This window comes from Crinia signifera, chromosome 2 (genome assembly GCF_055691185.1).
Source record: "Crinia signifera chromosome 2, ASM5569118v1, whole genome shotgun sequence".
Classification (NCBI taxonomy): Eukaryota; Metazoa; Chordata; class Amphibia; order Anura; family Myobatrachidae; genus Crinia; species Crinia signifera.
The window spans coordinates 133,449,110-133,476,593 of record NC_139218.1 but is presented as its reverse complement, the minus strand read 5'-3'; the positions used below and the strand labels follow the sequence as shown (position 1 = coordinate 133,476,593).

Genomic DNA, 27,484 nt, shown 5'->3' with positions numbered 1-27,484 from the left:
CCACAACACCAGCAGATGAGGGTGTTCGTGGGGCCCTCCTGCGGATGGGCCACCATTTGCGGCTCCTAATTGCGGATCTTCAGGACCTCCGGGATTTGCTCCTTTAATTTATTTTTTTTCTTCATTTCTATTTCAATGTTTCATAGTACTATAAATAAATATTTTATGCAAGTTCGAAGTTGTTGGTTTTCTTTGCACATTAAACAGTATATGTGTAGATTGTTTATAATATTTTACACAGGGTCAAATACAAACCATTGCACTTCAATTGCTGTAAGGGTTAATGTGTGCAATGCATGTGTTAGGCATGGTTGTAAGGATATATTGGCATATAATTGATTCCAATTCCAAATAAACATTTTTTTATGAGGATAGGTAATTGAATAAGTGGGTCATGTGATGTATTGCAGAATAGACATAATAGTGGGTAGTTTTGCGTAAATACACCGCTTCCGTGCGGACGGACCGCTTGCCATCCGTTCGGATGCGGTATTCCCGTGCATACTCTGTAATACCGTGCAGAATCTGAGTGTTTCCCCCGCACACGCATGGTTTGTATGTCGTCCGTAAACACGCCCTGTTCTTAAAGAGTGAGTCCGTCCGAATGCGGAGGACACGTGGGCGTTTCTACGGACGATGGCCGCACGCGGCAGCACAGCGTGGCGTGCGGACCGCACCGTAAGAATTCGGGAATATCCGCATCAATCAGAATAAGGGCCAAAGTGATCGAAACAGTTACACACTTGCAGACAAACTCTGTGCTGCACAAAATGCCCACCGATCCTTGGCTGCACATGGTAAACAGTGCACGATTAAACTGCCATCCTGTCTGCCACTGCAGTGCCACTCTTACATGAGCCACGTGTTTGTGCCACTTGTGTGGCTTAGCATAGTTTTCCAGCTACCTCTGTGCAACCTTTTGCCCTAAAAACAATATTGTGAGGTGTTCAGAATAGACTGGAAATGAGTGGAAATGAATGTTATTGATTGATTGGTTAATATAGCGAGCAAAAAAAAAAAAAATCTGCGATTTTAGCAGTTTTTATGCTTTTTTAACAAAAAATCCAAACACAAAACATTTAGGAGGTGTTTTAACAAAACCCATTAGAACCCAAAACCTCAAGGTAATCAGAACCCAAAACCTGAAAAGTGGCCGGTGCACATCCCTAATATATATATATATATATATATATATATATATATATATATATATATATTACATATATGTATATGTATATATCTAGAAAAAAAAACAGGAAGAAAAGGGGCGCTTCATGGTGCAGATAAAACTAATTTATTTGGAAACCAGCATTAAGGCTCCGGGTAAAAGTGAGCAATTTGCTCGTACCATAAAAACAATCTCTGTGGGCTGGTTACCACATGATGTAATAAATATCCAGGGCACACTGCTCCACCGCAACAGACTCCTAGACCTCCGGAAACACGATGCCGCTGACGCTGGATTGCGCCGCTGGACCTGGTACCGTCGGGCAGGGAGACGCTCAGGAGAGAGACACACCGGGATGCAAGTATCGGGTATCACAAGACACGCCCTAACATGTTTCGTCACAACATTTGTGCATCCTGACCCTAGATGATATTGTAAAAAGGGGGCTGCAGTCTGTCTTGAAATAATTGGACTTTGGTGTTTAATCATCTCCTACAGCTGAGGAGTTTTGGCTGTTGGACACTCACACGGGACTATACTGAGTGCTGCTCACACACCTGTATTCCAAATATATATATATATATATATATATATATATATATATATATATATATATATGTGTGTGTGTGTGTGTTTCTGTAGGAATTGCTATTTATATCTTTTCAAACTGGCTGACTTATTTATTGATCATTTGCGTGCAACAGCACCATCTTGTGGACAATAGAAAAAATATACTGAACTGGGAGAGTTAAAAAAAACTTGTAAGAAATATTAAAGGTTAAAATAATATAATTTTTGCTCACAGCTACAAATTTTATGATTTAAAATGTTTTAAATGAGCCATTTTATTATGGTAAGTCAGTAAAAAGCACAGCACATCAGGTAAACCCCTTCTGAAAAGCACAGGACATCAGGTAAACCCCTTCTGAAAAGCACAGGAAAAATGGCTGGTATTAATGAGCCGCCAGGCCGCATAAAACTCTTCTAAGGTTACACCTCTGTTTTTGCACCTCTGTTTTGGCTTAGTCATAACGCAACGAGACCAGGATGCCCCAAGCGCAGATTAGAACTTTACATTGTGAGTCCTCCAAATGCCCCCCCCCCCCCCCCCCCGAAACCCTCTATGGACATAAGCTACTGCATCATTGGAGAATAACCATGGGAATGCACAGCATTCTTATATGAACGCCCATGAAACGCTGGGTGTTCACATAAGCAAATTCCCCGGAGCGCCCTGTACTTTTGTGTGCGAGCGCACACAGTGGCTGCACATGCGTATAAAAAACTATGCGGATGCGCAGTCGCAAACAAGGGGGGTTATTCTAATGCAATCGGTCCCCCGCACGTTCGCATGGGGGACCAATTGAATTAGAATAACCCCCTTTGTGAACATATTTGCAAACAGATATACAAGTGTCATGTGTCTTATTAATCAGCACGGCCTCCTCGTGCATTCTAGTTGGCAAAAATGTCCATGATAAAAATTTCTTCTGAGTCCTTTGCCAAGAGGTGTGTGACTACAGCAAAAGTGTATGAGGGCATATCTCTAAGTAAAGAGAGCTTCATGTGTTATATGCAATTGTGGCATTGCTTGTGTGTAAATTTCTTGTTTTGAATTGTGAGCCCAGGTGCAAAAATATGCTTTGGGCTTCCCCTCCACCATCTCTACCCAACTTCATTGTTTGTTTAAATATGAAAATGACTGTAGAATACATATACACGAATCAATACCATCGGCCAAACTTGGCAGGTGTTCCATTGGCACCACTATAACACAGAACATGAACTTTTCTAATAAAACAACCTTTGGCTGGCGTGTATGGAGACGCATGTACAGATCTAAAAGTGTTAGGTTAAAAATAAAAAAATGAAACCTGTGTGGGGTCCCTCCTCCTAAGTATAACTAGCCACATGCTCTTTGAGCCGATGCTGGTTCTAAAAACACAGGGGAAAAATTGTAAGAACCAGAATCGGGCTCTTAGAACGGTCCTGCTTCCAAAAATGGGGTGGCGGGGGGGGGAGGGGTGTGTGGAGTTGTTAAGATCCCCTGCATTGTTTTATACCAGTGCCATGCTCCACAGCTGGGGGCACATTTATATTGGTCCCTGCAGCCATAGCATTAACCCTCACCAATTAGTCAACCCTGGCCAGGGACCCTGGGGAAGTGGGAACCCTTCAAAAATCCCCTCTACTTCCTTGGCACCCAAGGGCCAGGGCTGAAGCCAAGTGCTACGTTATGTCCACCACCCCTTGGCGGTTCATAGCCATTAAGTTTAAAAAGAAAGAGTTAATATTGTTTCACCTGTGAAATTACAGGTCCAGCATGCCACCCCACATTGTGGTACCCCCCCCCCCCCTCCCCCCTTTTCATCCCTGCTTGATGCTGCACTGTAATCCACAAAAGATTCCTAGTGTGCGCAAGCATACATGGCCAGTAAAGTTGATTCTATTCTAGTCTATTCTATTTGGAGAACCATGAATACAATCATACGGCCCACTGATACCTGTAGTTCCACCTGTAAAGCAGATATTACAATAAACCCAATACATACACACCTTGAAAGTGAAGCTTTATTAAACATACATGCACATTTGCATACCTACATACACACTTAGACATACTTAACTACATCCCCCGTAGTCCTTCAGTCAACTTCTCCATTAGAAATCCATAGGGTACTGGGTATACACCTGTCCCTGGCTGTGGCATTACCATACGGATTAGTGTAGCCTGGTGCTGTTTAAAAAACTAAGGAGGACCCTGATTCCCCCCCATCCCCCAAATATTTTTGGAACTAGGACCAGTCAACGGACCATTGCAAGGACACGCAACAACGCAGCTATGGTGCACAATCCAGTGGCAGCCGGTGATGTGAGTGCGAGCGCTTTACTGTGTAGCGCTTTAGCATTGTGTCCTCAGAATTTGGCGGGCACAGCGTGAGACAAGACCTGGGCCTGCAGGGCGGCCTTTTCCTATCCTGGGTAGCAGTTAAGCGAGGATTTCCAAAACTGCAATTCACTCTGGCCCCAAATTTGGTGCAATTTTTCCCCTGTATTTTTAGAACCAGCACAGAACACACAAATATTTTCATAAAAAAAGAGGTTACCTACAGTAAAAAAGTCAAATTGCAAATCAGGCATAATTAACCAGGGCTTTTACTATGTTCCATTGTGACTGGAGTCTTTTAATCAGTTTTAAGATAATGATATTCCTAGGCCAATGAAAGTGATATATGACCGTCTTTCTACTTTGGCCTTGACACATGCTGCAATGTGTGTCAAATTGAGCAGTATTGGCTTTGAAACCACAGTTTATCCTAAGCCACATACACACGGGGCAATTCTTCCAGTTGATTTTGACTACATCATCAAAATCGCCTAGAAGGTTAGGCAGACTCGCCCGGTGTGTACACAGTGGATGATAGCAATGCAAGACCAAATAGACAGTGCAGGCAAGAATATCTTCACTTTGTAATAACTACAGGTTGCAGTCCCCAAAGTATGCCTAAGCATGGATAGCCTAAAACCTGGACTGTTGGTATGACTTGAGTATCGTGTTTGGGAACCACTGGTCCAATAAAATTATGTAAAGGTTGGTTCAGTCAGACTTTAACTTTGTTTTTCCCCTTTCTAGGGTTCATCATAATGTCCCCAGCATCATATACCATTACCATACCCTGTATGACATTCCTATACTTCATACTACTCATCACTGGTGCTTCAGGTAAGTTCTGTTTCCCACATGTTTTGCTGCTGCTATTTATGTCCTAATTTTCACTTTTATACGTAACCGGACCATTTTAAAGAATTAAAGTTGTTGCTGTATGGACTTTGACCCTTATTCTGGTTCACTTGCACAGGCAAATTCCTTCTTAAATGGACATAACCATGGACCTTATTCTAATTCACTCTTTCTGACAAAATCCTTTTCAGATGGACAAAACCATGTGCACTGCAGGGGGGCAGATGTAACTTGTGCAGAGGGAATTAGATTTGGGTGGGGTTTTACTTCAAACTGAGATCTATATTGCAGTGTAAAAATAAAGCAGGGTTGCCGACCCTCCCGGAATTTCCGGGAGTCTCCCGGAAATCGGGTCCACCTCCCGGCCCGCCGGAAGGGTGGGCACCCCTCCCGGATTCAGGTGGGACCCCCGCTGTCCCCCGGATTGCGGCATTAAGCAATCCTCGGGTCTCAGACGAGGGGGCGGAGCTAAAATTACACAATCGCGTAATTTTAGCTCCGCCCCATCCACGGAGATCCGTGAATTCGCTGGTTTAACATCATGGGGCGGGGCTTAGTGATGTCACGCTTAAGCCCCGCCACCTGAGCGGCTGCTGAAACTCTCCTGTCTGGGCTTCTCCCGGAGAGGAGAATAATAAAGTCGGCAACCCTGAAATAAAGCAGACAGTATTTACCCTGCACAGAAACAAAATAACTCACCCAAATCTTATTCTCTCTGCACATGTTACATCTGCCCCCCCCCCCCCCTGCACTGCAGGTGGGGCAGATGTAACATGTGCTGATAGATGTAGATTTGGGTGAGTCATTTTGATTCTGTGCAGGGTAAACACTGGCTGCTTTATTCTTACACTGTAATATAGATCTCACGTTGAAGTAAAACCCCACCCAAATCTAATTATCTCTACACATGTTACATCTGCCCCACCTGCAGTGCACATGGTTTTGTCCATTTGAGAAGGAATTTGCCTTTGCGAATGAACCAGAATAAGGGCATTTGTTTCATATTATCTTGACAAATGCATTTTAATAAGTAGCATTTTTGTGAATTTCTTTTTTTTTTGTGTGATGATGTTGAGTGCAGATTGGGGGCACATGCTGGGTACACACTAGGCCAGTGCCAAATCCTCTTGTCGTTTTCTGCCTTTTTTTTTTTTACAAGCAAGCACCGTCACCACGCTGCCAATTGCTGCAGTCCAGCAGGTGAAAGGGCCGGCACGGGTAGGTACAGTGATATAGGAACTGGCAAAACCCAATGTATATGCACCATTGTCACCCTGTGTGACAAACCAGAGGGGGTGTGGCTGGTGAGGATGGCATATCATGTGAGGTCACGTCCCTTGTAGGAAGACCACCCTTTATTCTGGGAGTGCTTGTGCCTTTGACGCTTGCAAATATACCTATTTTCGAAAACCTTCTTGGTGCCTTCCACCTGTCTATTTTTGGGGGATTTTCCCCTGCACTAGGTGATACTGTATATAGGCTGTTTGAGCAAAGGGATGCTATATCGCGAGCCTGTTGGAAGGTATCTACCCCTGATAGGCCAATGAATAATGCCATTCTCAGATCTTTTGCAATGGCTGAGTATCAAAGCTGATGGGCGATACTGTTGAACTAAAATTATATGTGGGCATCTGGCTGTTTGTGCAGGTGGTCCAAAGGACTTATAATAAACAAAACACTGCAGAAGGCATGCCTGTAGAGTTCAGGTAATAAAAATCACTAATGACTGATCTCCTAAAAATCATCTATATATACATACAATAAAAAAAAATGCTCATGAACAATAACAAGTATAGAAAAAAAGGAAAATGATTCGATACTGCAAATATTTGAAATTAATCAGACCCCCCTATTAATCTCAAATGTATAGTAGTTCACCCAGAGTCCTCTTCAGATGAAAATAATCACAAAGATAGTTAATTGTCCAGTATACAGTATATGACCACGGTATTATAGTAACTGATGCAGAATTTCCTTGTAACAACTGTCACTCTGAGGAGAGTTTTCACCTACTTCTGTATGATGTTCACTTTATGAATAGCATCTTGAAAAACATGGTGAATATTTCCATTAATACCAGCAATCGCATCCATCGTTACTAGTGCCGACTTTGACTGCTAAGGACATTTAATACAAAGGAACCAGCTTCCCAACTACATTTCTTCTGCATTCTGAATTTTGCAGGGTGCCATATGGGGGTATTCAATAAAAATGGCAAAAAAGACAACACTGATTTGAAGCGTATTCAATAATTTTAATATTACATTTTCACCCATGCCGTTTCACCTTTTTTGGGAGGCAAATCGACATGGGAATAAACAGTAGCAAATTTGTCAAAACATGTGGCTTCGTGGCAAATTTGCCGATCCATGCAGTTTACTTTAATGCCAGATTTTTTTGCTCAAGTGAAAAATCAGCACAGAAATCGAATAGGGCGAATCTAATTCGCTCTACAAAAGGAATACCCCCCCTATAACTCCAACAGAAACTATTCCCAGATTCCATTGCTATCATGATCATTCATTACGGTCACCCTCATTTTGTGATTGACATTTTAATGAGAATTATTTCCAAACAATATTATAACAATTTACTTTAGCAGTTTAGAAAATCTTCATTTTAGCCTATTGGCTGTGATTGCTGTTTTTTTTTAGTTATTTTAACGTGTGTAAAGATAATGGACTTTATTCGGGTCCGTTCGCAAAGGGCATTCGTTCGCACAGGGAGCGATGTTTTGTTACTGCGCATGCGCATTTCTCCGCATGTGCATACTAGAGATGTGCGGGCTCGGATTTCCCAGATCTGAGCCCGCACAAATGTCAGGAATCCGAGCCCGGATCCGAGCGGTACTCGGAGCTTCCTGCCTGACTCGGATCCGGGTGCGTGGGCAAAACGTCATTGCCCGGCGCCGGATTCTTGCGAGATCCGGACCTCTATATAAACCGCGAGAATCCAGTGACATTTGTCACTGTGAGGGTTAGGAGTCTGTGACTGTGCTGAGCTTTGTTAGGTTAGGTAGGTTAGGGAGCTCAACCAATACTGGAAAAGATTTTGAGCGCTGATTGTTATTTACTCTGCACTGCAGCTGTTTCCCAGAAGGGGAATTACCAGACCCCTTATACACATCTCTGCCTACTAAAGAAGACATGTTATCACAAACCCCCAAGGAGAGTCCAAGGGTGTTGGTGGTTGCGATGCCTGACCTTCCCATCGCTGTACGAGAAGAGGTGGCTCCTTCCACCATTTTCAGCACTCCCTCTGCATATGCTGGAAGGATCACCCACAGTGCAGTTCCTGATTTAGATAATGAAGGTGTCACTGTTGTAGACCGAGAGGAGAATATTGATGTCACTGGCGCTGAGAAGAAAGTTGACGAGGAGGATGCTGAGGTGGTTTGCTTAAATAAAGCACCAGGGGGGAAACAGTTGTTGTCCATGGGATGAAAAAGCCCATCCTCATGCCTGGGCAGAGGACCAATAAATCCATCTATTCGGTTTTTTTATTCAAATCCGGACAAAAATGTATTTCCATATGTAGCTTATGTAAAACTCCAATAAGCAGGGGTAAGGATCTTGCCCACCTAGGGACATCCTCCCTTATATGTCACCTGAAGACCCTTCATAAATCAGTATTTAGTTCAGGAACTGTGGCTAGCACCTAAATCCATTGGTCCTCCTGTTGGAGCCAAGCGCATAAAAAGCACACCACCAACTTCCTCCTCGATCCGGATCGGTGGGGAGTCCTCCACGCCATGTCACCAGCATGACTGACTCCTCTTCTATCCGGGATTTCTCCGGAGGATCCTGCAGTGCTACACCTACTACTGCCTCTGCTGCTGTTGCTGCTGGGAGTCGGTCATCATCCCAGAGGGGAAGCCATAAGACCGCTACGTCTTCACTAAGCAATTGACCATCCATCAGTCATTTGCCATCAGGACGAAATACGACAGCAGTCATCCTATGGCAAAGCGGATAACTGCGGCTTTGACAGCTATGTTGGTGTTAGAGGTGCGTCTGGTGTCCACCATCAGTGGAGTGGGATTTAGACGGTTGATGGAGATATTGTGTCCCTGGTACCAAATTCGGTCTAGATTCCACTTCACTAGGCAGGCGATGCCTGGGATGTACAGAGACGTCAGAAAAACTGTCCTCAGTGCCCTGAAAAATGCGGTGGTACCCACTGTCCACTTAACTACGGACATGTGGACATGTGGATCAGGAAAAACTAAGGACTATATGACTGTGACAGCCCACTGGGTATATGTATCACCTTCTGCAGCAGCAGCAGCACCTTCCAAGGCAGGCTACGCTGTGTATCACCGGTTTCAGGAAGAGGCACACCGACAACCTCCTGGACAACTGACGGAAATCATCTCCCAGTTTCTTACCCCCTTAGACTCTCCTGGGGATTTGTGGTGTCAGACAACAGCAGTAACATTGTGCGGGCATTACGCATGGGCAATTTTCGGCACATGCCATGTTTTGCCCACACAATAAATTTGGTGGTCCAGCATTTCATCAGAAGTGGCAAGAGCGTGCAGGAGATGCTTGCGGTGGCCCGCAAAATCTGCAGACACTTTCGGCATTCTGCTACTGCCGGCCGAATGCTGGAGTGGCAGCAAAAACTCCACAACCTGCTCTGCCATCAGCTTAAACAAGAGGTGGTGACGTGCTGGAACTCCACCCTCTATATGCTGCAGAGGATGGAGGTGATTCCCCTGATCAGGCTGTTGCAGAAGCAGCTGGAGAAAGTGAAGGAGGAGCTAAAGTGTTGCGATTCCACAAAGCATGTAGCTCTTGTGGATGAAGCCCTCCATACGCTTTGCCAGAATACGAGGGTGGTCAGTCTCTGTCAGAGGAATACATTCTGGCCACCAAGCCCGATCCTCGGTTTAAAGCGTATATTGTCTCTGTTTCCGACGGACACAAGTCTACAAAGGTGCAAAGACCTGCTGGTCAGGAGATTGTCATCTGAAGGGGACCGTGACATGACCACAGCTCCATCATTTTCTCCCACACCTTTGGCTGCGAGGAAACAGCTGTGATTTCCCACACAACCCGCCGGCGGGGATGAAGGGCAGGCAGGAGAGAGTTTGGACATCTGGTCTAGACTAAAGGACCTGCCAACGATTGCTGACATGTCTGCTGTCACCATTGAAAAAATGGCGGAGGATTACTTTGGTGACAGCATCCAAGTAGACTTTTCAGACAGTCCTTACCTGTACTGGCAGGAAAAAAAGGCAGTTTGGAAGCCCCTGTACAAACTGGCTCTATTTTACCTGAGTTGTCCCCCCTCCAGTGTGTACTCCGAAAGAGTTTTTAGTGCAGCGGGGAACCTGGTCAGTGAGCGTGATGTTTATAAAAATGAATTATCACTTATTCAATGAAAACCAGGAATTGCCTCCAGAGATTATAACAAGACCTGTGATTGTGGAGTCCAGCGGGGACGAATTCATAATCTGTGAGGATGAGGAAGTACACACTGAAGGGGGCGAGGAATCAGAGGAGGAGGATGATGAGTGACAATGACATCTTGTCTCTGTAGAGCCAGTTTATACAGGGAGATATGAATTGGTTTTTTTGTGTGGGGGCCCAAACAAACCAATCATTTCAGCCACAGTTTTGTAGGCCCTGTCGCTGAAATGTTTGGTTTGTTAAAGTGTGCATGTCCTATTTCCACAACATACGGGTGGGTGGGAGTGTCCAAGGACAGTTCCATCTTGCATCACAATTAATTAATCCCACTGCTGAGAGTCATTTATATGTGAGATAAGTGGACTCGTCTTTAATCACATACAACTGTTTGTGCTCAAGTGGTAATAATCACAGAGCTTAGCAACCCGACTGCTGAGAATCATTAATATTCAAGATGCATGAATTTGTAAACACCAGGTATATAACTTTTTAATGGCGCCTGGGGTGAATGAAGTATTTAGCAATGCATAAGGTGATACCAAGGTGATATATAAAGCAAAAAATACTTCCTTTTAACACACAAGATGTTCCATTAGATCTTCATATTCAACCAATTCAGAATCCCCCATGTGGTAGAGCAATCCAATGTATGTGAAGAGAAGAAACGCTTATAATAGTGAAGCCAATTTTTATTACATACATAAAAAGCACAGAACAACACACTTTAAAAACAATGGTTTCCAGAATGCAGGGTGCAAAAGGTACTAATTACCAGAGGTGGTATCAGAACTGGTGGTTAGTCATTTCAAACATATAGATTAATATTCACCAGTCCAGTGCCCGGGTAATCGGTCTGTGAACGTAAGATGCACGGTAACAGTCCTTCAGTCCTCCTGGTCTGGAAATCCGAATGCCACCAAAACTCCGCAAACGCGTTTCGACCCAGAGAGATGAGGGTCTTTCTCAAGGCTGTGTAGGTGGCTAGTTGTAAATCCTTCTATTTATAGCAAGTAATCCAGGTGAAGCAGTCAGCGGTGACGAGCGTTCACCTTCTTCCTCCGCCCGCACCGCTGACTACTTCCGGGTTCGGCTGTCCGCTGCATCATTTCCGGCCTGTGGAACGCAATCTGCGTTCCACTGCGCCGCACTTCCGGTTTTCTAAGCTCCGTGAACACGGAGAAGTCATCGGTTGCTTAGTTCACAGGACTCCTGCTTGTTACAGCAGGAATCCTGACAGCAGAGGGGCGCATCTAGAGGGGGTGATGCAGAAATATATCAACTTTAGTGTGGACCACAAGTATACAGTATTCTTCATATGTGGCAGTTATTCATAAACATATATTAAGTCGAATAGATACAGTTCAAATAGAAGATAAGAATTGCCCACTGCTCCTTGGCTGGTCGTCGCCAGGTTATATCTTTCAGTGCAGCTGTTGCGATGCTGCATGAATTGCCCACTGCTCCTCGGCTGGTCAACGCAGGTTATATCTGGTCAGAAGGTTCAACTCCTCTGCAGCTCCGCAGTGCAGCTATTGCATTGCAGCACAAATCGCCCACTGCTCCTCAGCTGTTGGTAAACATGATCCAGCCAAATAGGGGTCTTATTGGGTATTAAACTGACAAAAACAGATACACACTCGCAGAACAACTCAGTGCTGCACGAAACGCCCACTGCTCCTCGGCTACACATCGTAAACACAATCAAGCCAGATAGCGGTCTTTTTGGGGCCTAGTTTTTGAAAATGCCATCCTGTCTGCCGCTGCAGTGCCACTCCTAGATGAGCCACGTGTTTGTGATGCACACTTGTGTGGCTTAGCATAGTTATCCAGCTACCTCGGTGCAATATTTTGCACTAAAAAAAATAATGTGAGGTGTTCAGAATAGACTGGAAATGAGTGGAAATGAATGTTATTGAGGTCAATAATAGGAGGTGCAAAAAAAAACCCAAATTCTGCGATTTTAGCAGTGTTTTATGCTTTTTAAAAAAAAAATCAGAACCCAAAATTCCAAAAAGTTTAGGGGGTGTTTTGGCAAAACCATTAGAATCCAAAACCTGAAGGTAATCAGAACTCAAAACGCGAAAAGTGGGCGGTGCACATCCCTAGTGCATACACAGGGTGCTTGCACCCACTGCAAAGGACAGCAGGTGGGGGGCAGAGAGGGGTGGCCCCATTAGCATATGTGAATGCCCAGCGTTTTATGGCCATTCTCATGCTAATTGGGCCGTTACATGGGCGCCGGGGGCGGCCAGCTGACATCACTGGATGTCAGCTGCCCACCCACTTCATTCTGAACATGCACGCATATGTAAGGGTACCTCAGAGCACCCTTACATATGCGTTGCACGTTCCACATCATTTGATGCTTATGTAAAACATCCATTCGCAGCCAGTGCGAAGGAATGTGCCTTGCGAATGGTGGGCCAGTGTACCACCATTTGCAAGGCAGGGTTAGGTTGACTGTATCAACCAGAATAACCACCAAAGTGGTAAAGTGATATAACGCACCAGCCAATCATGAGTATGGTGATGTTGAGCGTTGAAAGTGGAGCAGGGAATAAGGTTGAAAAACAGAGGGGAAAAGAGTGAAAGTGAAAATTATGAAAAAATTTAAATAGAAAAGATTTAAATAAAATATGGAAAAATAAATAATAAAAGCCCAGGGCTTCAACTCCCCACAGCAATAAAACAGCTTTCAGGGACCACAGATGAGCCCAAAGTGGCAAAGCTGGCAATGCCCAGATGGCAACATTAAAGAGGTTTAGCTGCTTTGTGGCACAATTGAATTCTCCCTAGTGTTCGTGTATGCAGTGTAGCAATGCTTGAAGATGTTGCCTGCAAACTTTACTTTAAAAACAAAACAAAAAGAGAAGTATTGAACTTACTTGATTAATCTGTTATAAACTTGCACGATTCCTTAACTGTAACTTTATTTATCTGCAGGTATCTGTGGTCCACCTCCTGTAATAGAAAATACTAAGGCAAATAATGAAACATTTGGTGTACCAGGACAAGCTGTTTATTATTCATGTGATCGTAGCTCTGGGTATTATGACCTCCCTGGAAAAAGCAAAACTATTACATGCCAAGATGACAACACATGGACTGTAATCCCTGTGTTCTGTGCTAGTAAGTGTAACTCTTAATCAAAAAATGCATAGGTCCTCTCCTACCTGTTACCATATACACCAGTGGTGAGTAACTGGTGGCCAATGGCCAGCGAAGTCTTTACCTGTGGTCCACAGCTTTGGGTCCTTCTCTGACTTTCTTATAGATCAAAGAATAAGACTTTATGGAAGTAGATGCGTTAAACCTTAGATAAGTAAAGTGGGGACGTTTCCCATAGCAATCAGTTCTGTCACTGCTATATACATATTAGTTAGCATCTGTTTGGTTGCTATGGTCAAATGCTCCAAAGCCTCTAAGGTTTGATACATACAGTATCCCTTTAATGTTATGCTAGTGGCTATACCCTCATCAATGAATGTAGGTTCTGACATCATCAGACCATATGACCTATGAGACATACATTTAACTTGCGACAAAAGGGGGAAGAGCAGGGACAGTGGTCTAGTAGTTATACTATTGATGTCACCATCAATCAGAGAAGCGAGCCCATGAGTATACACTTTTGGTCCCAAGTTCTGCACCTTGCTCTTCCTCCTGCCATCTTGGCTTACATGGTATGTCCCATGGTTCTCTAATTTCCTCTGATCCCATGTTAACTAAAGGGGAGATGACACAACACTAATGTTACCAGAGGATCTGGCTTCTTGATTATGTGACCTTTTCTGCACGCACACAGCTCATACAACCAGAGCAGCAATATAGTTCAAAGTATACACTGCCTTGTGCTTGCGTAGACACAGGTTGTGCAGGTAAGCTATATTAGAATGTGCATTAGTCAGTTAGTGGGGGCAAGTGGTGGAGTTTGTGATATATGGAATCTAATGGTTTGTTGCTTTGGGGACTCTGAGGCCGTCAGGACTTATTTTATGGCAAGCAGCAGTGAGTGCATGTTGTTAATGTTTGTGCCAATTCAATGGTTTGTTATGTGGCGGAATACTATTACAAGTAAGGGGCGTGAGATGAGTAATTTGGCAAAATTTGAGGTAGTTTACCATTATTGTATATAACCGTAATGGCAGTAGGACTGGACAGAAATCCTTGGTAGCCAGTCACAGCTATAGCCCTTTGTAGACCTACTTTCTTTGTTTGCCTGTCAACTTGCTGACATTATTGGCTTTGAACAGAGTAACTTGAAAACCTGGTCTACATAAGCAAGGTCAACATTGACAAAAAACGTCCACACAAGCTTATGGTTGACATAGAAATAGTCGACATGAATAAGGTTGGCATGAGTTTTTCACCTTTTAAAAAAAAGGAAAAAAAAGTGTTTTTCATTCTTTACTATACAAGTGCACATAGAGCAGGAATATAATAGTGTGCCCAAAGCATGGCGACCAGTGGTCGACCTAGTGACTGTCAACTTAGACATTGTCTACCATTTATACCGCTACCTATACCTTTTACAGTTTTCCATGAAGCGTAGGCTCATGCTGTAGATTGTAAGATAGCCTTTCTTGAATGCCAGAATGATAAAGTTTTGACATAATATAATCAGATCCGTTTTGTTTTATTAGGAGCCTGCGATCTTCCTAATAGACTCCCGTTTGCAATGTCTGATGACCTTGACAAGGACATTTTCCTTCCTGGTACAGTAGTGTCATATAAATGTCATCCTGGTTATAAACGAGTACCTTTCACACGAGCTTCAATAACATGCTCATCCAACTATACATGGTCTCAGCCAGACGAGTTCTGCACGCGTAAGTACATGATTTTGCCATCACAACATCTACAGTAGGTATAGTAGCTGATATTTGTATTACTAACTGTTTTGCTTGTTTGTTTTGTTGCTGGCAGGTAAATCGTGTGGGAGTCCTGGGGAGATATTAAATGGAGAAATAGAAGCTACAGACTTTTTCTTTGGGTCTCGAGTTATCTTTAAATGTAATGAAGGGTGAGTTTTGGTTATTTGCGCTTTGCTATATTTCTGGATGCTCTTGATGGTGGAATAATTGCCCAAGTCATAGGCCGGATTCAGTACTGAATCCCGGCGGTCGGGATCCCGGCGTTCAGAATCACGACGCCGGAATCCCGACAGCCGAAATGCCGACAAGGGGGGGACGTGGATCGCCCCCCCTTGTGGGCTTGCTGCGCTCGCCACGCAGCGGGCCCGGTGCCTCGCTACGCTCGGCACACTAATTTATTCTCCCTCCAGGGGTGTCGTGGACACCCACGGAGGGAGAATGTGTCGGGATTTCGGCGGTCGGGATTCCGGCGTCGGGATTTTGAACGCCGGGATCCCGACCACCGGGATTTTAACTGCATCCCCATAGGCCGAGGTGTGGACTATGGTAGGAACCACTGGAGCTTTCTGAAGGGCTTGTACAATGCTGCAACAGTTCTTGCTGTGCTGATTAACTGGTATGCTGTTCACCTGCTACAAAAATAAAGACCAAGGGGCAAATTTACTAAGGCTAATACACCTAAAAAAATCATATTTGTATAGTAAAATACGATTTTTGTAGGCTTATTCATATTTTTGGCATTTACTATGCCAAAAATACACCAATTTGTATTCGTATTTATGGCACATTCGTATTTGTATTAAAGCCATCAGAAAATCCGAATAGGAATCACCATTCAAAAGAATGGTGATTCCTTGTTTACTAACCGGTCGTATTTTCGTAATTAGCAGTAAACGGCTGTCAATTATTATGAGGTGAACTACTCAAAATCAGAGATCTTGCCTGTTTTAGGTGATGTGTCAGGACTCCTTTCCTGTCCAGTCCTCTCTTAATTCAGTATAGTCACCCAAGCTTTAAAATATTTGGGGATATACTTTCCCACTCAGCTTTAGCGATTGTATGAATTGAATGTTTCTCCTTTTATATCCCGTTATATCCTCCATATTAAACTTGCTAGATGACGGGACACATATACTCTTGTCAATAATAAAGAGGTTAGCAGGGTAGGTTGTCTTTTTGAACCTTTTTTATATTGAATAGTTTTGTTTTTTCCTGCATTTTTTTCTGTATGCAGCCACACACAGTTGGTAGTGCCAACTGTTGGTATTATTAATGATAATAATAATAATTTGTTGTTGTTATTATTATGTACTGGTTTAAGATGAGAAACACACTATTTCAGGTAAGTTTGTGGTAGTTGTTCTACATTGTATGTGATGTCATATCAAACAAACCTTGAAAGGGGGAAAAGCGAGAAAGTAAACTGAAATGCTTACTGGCCAATGCAAGAAGCTTGGCAGGCAAAATAGGGGAACTAGAAAGGCATGATTAGTATATAATCGTATAACAGAAACATGGTGCAACGAGTCTTCAGAAAAGACAGGGAAAATAGATGGGGTGGGGGTGTGTGCCTTTTATGTAAGAACAAACTTCAAACCATGGCCCTTATTCTAGTTGACTCGGACGGATGTGTATTTCGGACGGCCACCGAGTGTTCTTAGACCCGCCTACCGTACGGATCGCTCACACCGTCTGAATGCGGTAAAATCTGAGCGAACGGACCGCGAGTGGATGTTTCATGTGAACAACTCCCCCATCTGTGGGAACTTCCCGGATCCTCCGATGGTCGCAGACCATCGAATGATGGACCGATCGGTCAGACAGCTCTGAGTGCTCCAGACCACTCGGACATTTCTATGTGTGAAAGCAGGGATATGGGCGGGCAGCTGGCATCCGGCTATGTCAGCTGTCCGCCCCCCACACATGTGTCACAGCCGGATTACCATACGTACTCCCAGCGCTTTTATTGGAATGCCCATGAAATGGGGGGCATACGCATATGGTAATGAGCCCAAACAGCCCTTCACGCCCCTCTCCACCCCCTGCTCGAATTGTTTCCGACCGATTGTTTTCTTACGGAATTCACGCCGTATTCAGGTGTGCGCGGCGTTTGCACATGCGCAGAAACACCTCTGCACATGCGCAAACACAATACATCGGCCATCCGACCGAACACGCAGCTGTCCAACTCAATCAGAATAAGGGCCCGTGTGGGAAGCAAATGAGCTCTGGGATAGCTGAGGATAATACGGAGGCTGTGTGGGCAGTGATAACTAATAATAACAAAGAATAAAATAAACTTTTAATAGGGGTATGTTACATACCACCTAACATTAATGAAAGGAATGAGGCACTGCTTTTAGACCAAATCAAAAATTCTTCAGATCTGGGGCAGGTATTAATTATTGGGGATTTTAACTTTCCAGACAACAACTGGACTAATGAGACCAGTACTTCAGCTAAAAGCATGGGTTCCTAAACTTACTCAAGGATCAGTTTATCACACAATCGGTTGAAGCACCAAGTAGTAACGTGGCCTTGTTGGATTTAGTGTTAACAAATGTATAGATTAGCAAAGTAAAATAACCTCTATGAAACAGTGACCACAACATGGTCTCACTAGAAATCGACTTCTGTAACCAACAACATACAGGACCATCTAAAATATAACATTTTAGGAAAGCAAACTTTCAATTATTCAGGGAATCTTTTCAAGAAATTGAGTGGGAAGTGTTATTTGAGGGGGGGAAATGCAAAGGAAATGTGGGAAACCCTAAAAAAATTGCTAGAAACACTAACTATTAAATATATCCCAAAAGGCAATAAGAGAACAATCAATAGGAAAAAGCCACCATGGTTGGACAAAAAAAGTAAGGACAGCAATAAATAATAAGACTAGAGCATTTAAAATTTACAAGGCTAACGGTAATGAGGAGGCATTCAATAAGTACAAAGAAGTACTTACAATTTGTAAAAGGGTAATCAAAGTAGCTAAAATGGAAAATGAAGAGTGCATAGCCACAGAGAAAATGAATCCTAAGTCGAGGCACCTCATTTTACCACAAAAAAATATGGGAACACTTATTGACTCAAGTGGGACCCTCACTCGAGTATAAGCCGAGGGGGGATTTTTCAGCATAAAAAATGTTCTGAAAAAGTAGGCTTATACTCGAGTATATATGGTACATAAATAGCAATAGAATAATGAAAAACAACATAAGCCCATTAAGCAATATCAATGGAAATAGCTTTACTGAGGATAAGGAAATAGCAGAACTGTTAAACACATTTTTCTCATTAGTGTTTACTAAGCAGGAGCTGACAGTGGAACCCACAGGTACCATAAATGGGACAAGCCAGCTAGAACTTAATATTGAATTTACAACAGATAAGATAAAAAAGAGGCTCAGTAAAATCAAACAAATCCCCAGGTCCGGACGGGATTCATCCTAGGGTTCCAGGGTTCCTCATTTTCTTCTGAGAAGGCGCCTAAGGACTAGAGAATAGAAGAGGTAGTACCAATATTTAAAAAAGGAAAAAGGGAAGACCAAGCAAACGATAGACCTATGAGCTTAACATCAATAGTGGGTAAATTATTTGAGGGAATTTTAAGGGATGGTATCCAAAAACATTTAGAGCTCCATAGAATAATCAGTATTAACCAACATGAGTGTGTGAAAAATCGCTTGTGACAAACAAATTTATAAAGCTTTATAATGAGGAAGTCAGCAACAACCTAAAGAATGGAAATGCTGTATACGTGGTCTTCTTGGATTTTGCTAAGGCTTTTTATATCGTGCCATATAAGAGGTTGATAAATAAAACGGAGCATTTGGGACTAGGGTTAAAGATTTGTAGTTGGGTAGGAAACTGGTTGCAGAGAACAGAGAGGAGTTGTAAATTGTGCAGTATCAAGTATACCAGTTCTAAGTGAAGTGCCACAAGGGTCCGTGCTGGGGCCCCTTTTATTTAACTTATTTATTAACAATATTGGGGTGGGTATACTCAAAGTTTCCATCTTTTCTGATGACGCAAAACTGAGCAGAGTAATTAGAACAATCAATGATGTCTCCACCCTTCAGAGTGATCTTAATAAACTAGAGTGTTCCAAAAATTGTAAAATGAGGTTCAATGTGGATAAATGCCAGGTTATGCATCTTGGAAGATATAACCAGTGTGCTAGTTATAACCTAAGTGGGGTTGCTTTGGGTATTTCAGAACTGGAAAAGGATCTAGGAGTCCAAATTGAAAACAAACTGGGGTGTAGTGCTCAGTGTCATGTAGAAACTGATAAGGCCAACAGGATACTAGCCTGTATAAGAAGGAATAATGGAGACTAAGGACTCAAATGTAATTATGCCACTCTACAAAGCACTGGTTAGACCGCATCTAGAATTCAGAGTACAATTCTAGACTCCGCACTATAAAAAAAGACATCCTAGAACTGGAAAAAGTCAAAACAAGAGCAACACAGCTAATAAATGGGATATTTAAGCTATGAAGACAGATTGAACAAACTGGGATTATATACACAAGAAAAGAGATGTTTAAGGGGAGACATGCTAAGCATGTACAGATATATCAGGGGCAAATATATAGAGAACTTTCAGGCAACCTTTTTGCTTTGAGGAAGGACTCTAGGACACGTGGGCATGAGTTTAGACTAGAGGAAAGAACATTTTATTTCCTTAGAAGGAAAACGTTTTTTACAGTCAGGGCAGCCAATTCACTTCCTGGAGTGGTGGTGTCGGCAGACACAATAAATATATTTAAAATAAGGTTGGACAAGCATCTTTTGGGCAAAAACATACAGGGGTACAAATAACAATCATAATCTGTCTTTAAACAAATCAAAATACACAATGCATAATAAGGGATGTAGCAAATGGATCATACACACACTAACCAAGGTTGAACGTGATGGACGTACATCTTTATTCGGCCTTATATATACTATGTCACTACTGTATGTCTAGTGGCTGCATTAAAACATCATTTAGGACTGCTTCTTTAATTGGTACTTTAGAGAGTTTGATATTTGTGTACATTGTGTTTAAGTAAATAAAACAAATTCTTATTTCATTTTATTGATTGCCAACATGAGTAGTTTCTTAAGGCCCCATACACTAGTCCGATTTGGGCCAATTTTTCGCGATCCCGAGATGTGGCTGAGAAATTGTCCCAAATGGGATGTATTTGACATCCCCCTCGGGTCCAGTGCATGGTTCCGTGTACAAGGGACCTGAATCGGAGGTAGGACCTCCTGCCCATTTGACCTCAGACTTGGCCCCCCTCCTGGCAGCGGGGAATGGGGTCGCATGTAATACATTGGATGTGAAAGGACCGCATGCGATGTATCGCATGCGACCGTGTGCTGGCCGGGAGAGTCCCGGGCGACTCAGGAGATTGGATGGGCGCACACTGCTGCGATACATAGCAGTAGTGTATGGTCTCCTTAAACCTACAGAATCCATAAAACAACTGCAAGTAGTGGACAATGTAGCAGGCAAGGATTTGCAATACATGTACATGCAGTTCCACGCTATTTGGGACATAACGTGTCTCTTATTAAAGTGTAAATTTCATTGACTGTTAATTTTATAGTAATAAAAAATAGACTTTAGGAGAAATGCTTTTGAAGACACTGTAAAATGTGATTGTTTTGTTATTTCTTTCTAACTTTTAGTTACCGCTTAACTTCCAAACGAAATTTTAGAGATTGCCTCGCAAGTGGACTATGGAGTAACGATCTCCCTGAATGTGAAGGTAAGCTGAAAAGTATAAGCTGATAAGAAGCATGATAAGAAAACAGTATGGGCTAACCAAAAGTTCTGTAGCTTTGGTATTTATCTCTTGTGAGCGTGCACTTATAGTAAATTATTTTCGCAATCTGTGTTTTGGGTCAAAACTCTTAGATTTAAAGTTCAAATCCACTCGAAGCTTGACATTTATATTGATTAATAACTGTTATGCTTAATCTCTAGCATGGTATTACCAGAGCTAAGAGTAATACAGATTTAGCCATGCTCATCTATCCTTCCTATGGCGCATAGATCGATACAGTAGGTGTACTGTGCCTGTCTCCTCCTTATACTCCTCCTTATACCTTGTCCTTATACTCCTCTCCCAAAATGACTTGAAAAATAATAAATCAAGAAATGTTTGTACCTTGGACATGATACACAGTCAAGTCATATTATTATGAACAGCAAACAGCTGGGAGTTTGGTACAGGTATCTGAAGCCATGCTGACTTCAGTGCACCCCACTACTGCTAGAGGGTGCATAGCGGAGGATCCAAAGAGAAAACACTATGATCAATATGGTCCTACAAATGCTCAATTGGGTTCAAGTGCGGGGAATAAGGCAGCCAGGGAAGTACTTGAATATCTTGGTCATGCTTATCCAACCACTGTCAGACATTTCTAGCTGTGTTGTGTTGTCTGGGGACAATAATTATAAGACACTCTGCACTTAACAGATTGAATAAAGAAGGTTTATTACAATACATTGGATCCCCACACAGTCTTTTAAATCACTTTCACTGTGTTTGCCCCTCTTGTGTATGTATTTATTAATATTTCGCAGTTTTTATATAATTATGAATAAAAGTTTTAAAAAAAAGTATTATTTTATATGTATGTATGATGACACACCTTTTTCTTTTCTTAAGGTCATCGCTGTGGGGAAAGCCGCTCAGTGCATACACACTGAGCGGCTTTCCCCCTGCCCGGCTCCGACGGAGGGGGGAGGACGGCGTTGCATAGCACAGAGCTATGCAAAGCCGTCCTCAATGCCGCTCATCTGCTGGTATAACCAGCAGATGAGCGGCTTTCCCGGCGATGATGCAGGAGCGTGCAGCACTCACCGCTCATCGCCAGGGCATACACACTGGGCGGCTTTGAGCTGAAAGCCGCTCAAACAGGCTGTTTTGAGCGGCTTTCAGCTCAAAGTCGCCCAATGTGTATGGGCCTTTATTTAATGCCTTGTCCAGTGATAGCACACCCCTAACGCTTCCATGTTTTCTATAGTGAGTTATTTTCAGACGGGGTCTATAAACTGATATATCCTAATTGATTACAATCTGGTCTTGTGCGACTGACCATACACAACATTAGAATAAGGAACATTTTACAAGTATAGTCACAAAACACACTCAGATGTTTTAATGAAAGTGTTTACAAGATTGAACTCCAACATGAGAAATAAGGAAACTGACATATGCCCTAAATTTCCATCTGGGAGAGTCATTGGTAGGAGCTCTGGCTGGTGATTAGCAATTAAATACTGAGAAAATGACCAGCATGGGATAAATAAAGGCTTGAGGAGTCCAGGTTAATATTTCATACACCATTGTCTAGAGTGAATGGACTCCCAAAGAAGATACCAAGATGTTGTTAGCCACTGTGATCACACAGCAGATTTAGACCCGCTCACTGGGCTTTACTATAGTTTGGGTTTACAGAAGTGGAGATGTTGCCCATAGCAACCAATCAGGCAGCATTTATCAAGCACCTTCTAGGAGACAATAGCTATAATTTGATTGGTTGCTATGGGCAACATCTCCAATTCTGTAGACCCATACTATAGTAAATATACCCTTAGCAGTCCACTCTGGGTGCGCAGCTGAGCAGGAGACCTGACGCGTACCTTTCTTGCAGGCTGGCACGTTAGACGTATAAATTTTGTCATATATCTTATTGCTGAGTCTTTTGACAATTTCTTCCTCGTTTGATGATCTTGGTATAATAGAAAATTAGTAAAGAATTTCTATCCGTGTCCAAAAGCTGAAATCCCTCTGTAAATATACAACAATAATTTGGTATATAGAACTGTTCCATCACAGTGCTGCTTTTAAAACCCTTTCCAAACAACTATATTTTTTTCTCCAGCTGCTATCTGTCCTGCACCAGAAAAACCACTTGATGGATCATTTAATCCCTTTAAGGATGAGTACACGTATTTGGATGCTGTAACATTTTCATGTAAGAAGGGTTTACATGTTGTTGGGGAATCTACCATATCCTGCACAGCTGATGGATCATGGAGTTCTGATTCTCCTACCTGCAGAGGTCAGATGTTTTAGTTTTCACCCATAATGATTAATGTATACACTAGTCATACTTGTTTGTGCAGCAGACTTTAAATATACATTTTTTAAACATTGTCAGTGCTAATATAAATTTTCTTTCTATATTATGACCACTATTACTGTATTTTTTAACATACTGTAATTTTTACACCAACAGGAAAGTACTCTTAAATTTACATATCCCTGTAACATATACAGGTGTGTCCCCATCCATCTAGCCTCATTATTGCAAGCAATGCAAGATACCTATTGTGCGTGAGTCCCCAGGGTCCTGTGCAGCTTTTCTGGTGCCTTTTTTTTTTTTGCCAAAAATATATGCACGAAGAGACTCTGCTGATTAGTTTTAGATATGACATTTGCATAGTGTGTGTGACCGAGTCTCTATACGGAGCAGAACAGAACTTATTGGAAAAAAGTTGCAGCTGCTACATTGTACAACTTTGCGTACAGATTCAGAGGGGTACATTTACTAAGATGAGTGTTCCATTGAAGATGGGATGTTTCCCATAACAACCAATCAGATTCTACTTATTATTTAGCACCTAGAAGATAATAGAATCTGATTGGTTGCTATGAGAAACATCCCATCTTCAATAGAACACCCATCTTAGTAAATGTACCTTTTTCCGTATAGCATGTTAATCAGCACAGACTTGTCGTGCATACTAGTCACATTGCACTAATGTGGATTTTCATCAAAACACCCCCCCCCCCCCCCCCCCCCCCATGATAGAAAATTATCTTGCAACATACTGCCGCCTGCCGCCGCCGATTCTCTTCGGAAACACACATCCACTCGCATGCCTCCACTGCAGGATAAATCATTTGATGGTCACCAACCATCAAATGATTTCTATTGCCTTCGCAAAAAAAAAGTCACTCTGAACTGACTTTTATTTGCGTGTGGCTGCCCGAAGACGGGGCACACGCTTGGCATCCTGTGACGTCAGCTGCCCGCCCCCGGCAGGCATCGGCCCACCCGCCTACCCATGAGAACGCCCATTGTTTTTATGGAGACACCCATAGAATGCTGGGCGTTCCCATGGGCAATCCCTGTCCCTCCCTCCCCACTGTGAACAGCCTGGCGAGTGTGTAAATCACAATGGCCATTCGCTGACGGGGTTTGCACATGCGCAGAAATCCAGAAACATAAGAGTGATCCAGAATCGGCATAAGGTGAAAGACAAATCTTCCTTACTTCCCTTCACAGATACACCCATCTACTGTTCAGAGAAGTCTGACCAGAAGTGGTCTTTATGGAAGAATTGCAGACAAAAAGCAATATCTTCAACAAGTCCATGCACAAAAAACATAGGAACTATAGTGAAGAAAAAAATGGCAGCAAGTTCTCTGGACTGTTGAAAAAAAACAGTTAAAATATTTGGCTGTAACAGCAGTTTGTTTGCTGAAGGGCTGGAAAGTGGTACAATAATGAATGTCTAAAAGCAACAGTTAAGCATGGTGGAGGTTCCTTGCAAGTATTGGGCTGCATTTCAGGAAATGGAGTTGAGGATTTGGTCAGGAATAATGGTGTCCTCAGTGCTGAGAAATACAGGCAGGTACTTATCCATCTTGCAAAACCATCAGGATTGGCTCCAAATTTATTCTGCAACATTCCTCAAAATTTTTGCCAAATGAACTTAGGTGAATATAGCTATTTTGAATCTGATTCAATACAAGTTTTTATACAAAAATGCTAAATTAAGTTTAAATAAGGTAGCTACATGACCATTCATCTGCTTGGACATGTTTTGCTCACCTCTAACTGGGATACGCTGGGCTGAATGTTGCTTGGTCTCTGGGTCAAACTGTAGATTTAGGATTCATTGACATTGAACATCTCCGAGACAGAATTTAAGCAACTGCCATTAATTCTGGCCAGCCTGGTGTGGCACCAAGTTCCCCTAGCTTCCTTCTGCTCTGGAGTCAGCTGATAGGAGACCTAGGGTGCAGAATCCTTGCTCAGAGCAAGCTTTTTGTGGTGTATCATGTGGATGGATCTTGATGAGCTGCCTGTATCCTTCTCCTTCTGTGCCATACTAACCCTGGCACTCCCCCCGGAACTATGGCCTGCATGGCAGCAAAGTTTTGCCCTGTGATAGCGAACACAGTTGAACCGCAGCACTCCTCATCTTTCAGGTACTGTCTCCCTGGAAAAACCTTGTTCACAGACATATCAGGTAGGCACAGCAGCACAGCCGATGCCGATAGATCATGTAGATGTATCAGTACATCTGCCTGTGTACGGTGAGCTGCCAACTAAATGACATATTTAATATGACATAAAAAGTGGTAAGGCTATGAAAATGGATCTACTGGCCAAAGATATCAGGCTTGGTAAGTGTGTATGCACAAAATCGTTTTGTGCATAAGCCTTAGCAAACGTTAGAATGGTAGATTGGTCAGTCAGTTGGCCAAGTGTGTACATAACCTAACACTGCATTCAGGTTGCAACTTTAAATGGTTTCAAACAACCAGTATCTGCATTTGTAGCTGAAATTCACACCACAGAATCACAAAATGACATATAAATAATGTCCATACATACTGAAAAGTTTGCCAGTGGGTGGTGAGAAACGTCTGTCATGTTTGTTTTATGTTATTGGTCATATTGCCTGTGACAACATCAAACTAAGGATGCATTTTCTTGGTTACATTATGGCCCTTATTCTGATTGACGCGTACTTTACCGCATACTTTCGGATGGCGTCTTTACGCCGTCTGCGCATGCGTGGAGAACGCAACGCGCATGTGCCAGGCCATGACTCCGTACCAGTTCGGCCAAATCCCGTCCCAAACTGTTCCCCGCAATCAGTCGGGAAATATGGGCGTATTATGGGCGTCATGCGGAATGACACATGGGCGTAGTTTCAAAGTGGGCAAAACGGGGCGGAAACATGGGCGGACACGGGGGAGTACACTTATGTTGGGGGGCGTACATTCGGATAGCACTCCGAATGCACGCGATCAAAAAGGGAAGAAATGTGCGGTGTCCACAAGTGTACTATTGCTTTGCGGACACCACTCGTTCATGCGGTAGGCGAACGTACGCCTAATGACTACAAGCATTAACACCTGAACCCAATAGAATCGACTCCTTTACTCATTACTCACTAATAGGACGCTTGTCAGTGCTTTAATTGAAACCATTGCACTTCAATTGCTGTAAGGGTTAATGTGTGCAATGCATGTGTTAGGCATGCTTGTAAGGATATATTGGCATCTAATTGATTCCAATTCAAAATAAGAAGTTTTTTATGAGGATAGGTAATTGAATAAGTGGGTCATGTGATGTATTGCAGAATATACATCATAGTGGGTTGTTTGGCGTAAATACTCCGCTTACGTGCGGTAGCACCGCTTGGCTCCCGTTCGGATGCGGTTTTCCCGAGCATACTCTGTAATACTCTGTAATACCGTGCAGAATCGGAGTGTTTCTCCCGCACACGCATGGTTTGTATGTCGTCCGTAAACACGCCCTGTTCTTAAAGAGTGAGTCCGTCCGAATGCGGAGGACCCGTGGGCGTTTCTACGGACGATGGCCGCACGCGGCAGAACACCGTGGCGTGCGGACCGCTCCGTAAGAATGCGGGAATATCCGCACCGATCAGAATAAGGGCCTATGTGATATGATGATTATATGTGATGTATTTCTAGGTTGACAAAATATTGACATGACAATGTCGGAAATGGTATCCGAGCAAAGCGAGCCATGAGTTTTTGGTGTCAATTTGTAGATTTTATCACGTGGACAACAAATTAGTGTACCGCGCCCCTTCTCATGGCTCGCTTTGCTCAGATACCATTTCCATTACAACATGAACTGCAAAGGCTGTTTATTGTTTGAAACGTAAAGTTGCAGTCTAGAGATGTAGTTACACTTGCTGTATATAGAATCTTACTTTTATAATACACAGCAATATCCTAAAATGGGTTCAGTGTAGGGATGCCAATCCCAGGGCATTTTTTAAATCCCAGAATTCGGTATTAAAAAATGGCCAATCCCGGGATTGGCTATCCTAATAAAAAAAAAAAATGTCCTGCATATTTACCTTTATGGTGCAGCCGGGAGCTGTGTGGGCTGCTGGGAGCCCAACGCCGGGGAGCTGTACTGCTGGAGGCGCGGCTGGGTGCCAGGGAGCCGATGCCGGGTAGCTGGGCTGGGGAGCTGTTCTGCTGGAGGCGAGGCCGGGCA

The 27,484-nt window shown here is 43.0% G+C and overlaps 1 protein-coding gene across 2 annotated transcripts in view; it reads left to right on the top strand.

Moving 5' to 3' along the window:
* Positions 1-27,484, top strand: part of LOC146060048 (complement decay-accelerating factor-like) — a 113,845-nt gene that overhangs the window by 43,709 nt on the left and 42,652 nt on the right. For both annotated transcript variants that reach the window (XM_083172847.1, XM_083172846.1), the window contains exons 2-7: positions 4,803-4,892; positions 13,268-13,453; positions 14,968-15,153; positions 15,251-15,347; positions 20,885-20,964; positions 23,090-23,269. In XM_083172847.1, coding sequence (XP_083028973.1) covers positions 4,814-4,892; positions 13,268-13,453; positions 14,968-15,153; positions 15,251-15,347; positions 20,885-20,964; positions 23,090-23,269 — 808 coding nt within the window. In that variant the 5' untranslated portion in view covers positions 4,803-4,813. The remainder of the gene's footprint in view (positions 1-4,802; positions 4,893-13,267; positions 13,454-14,967; positions 15,154-15,250; positions 15,348-20,884; positions 20,965-23,089; positions 23,270-27,484) is intronic.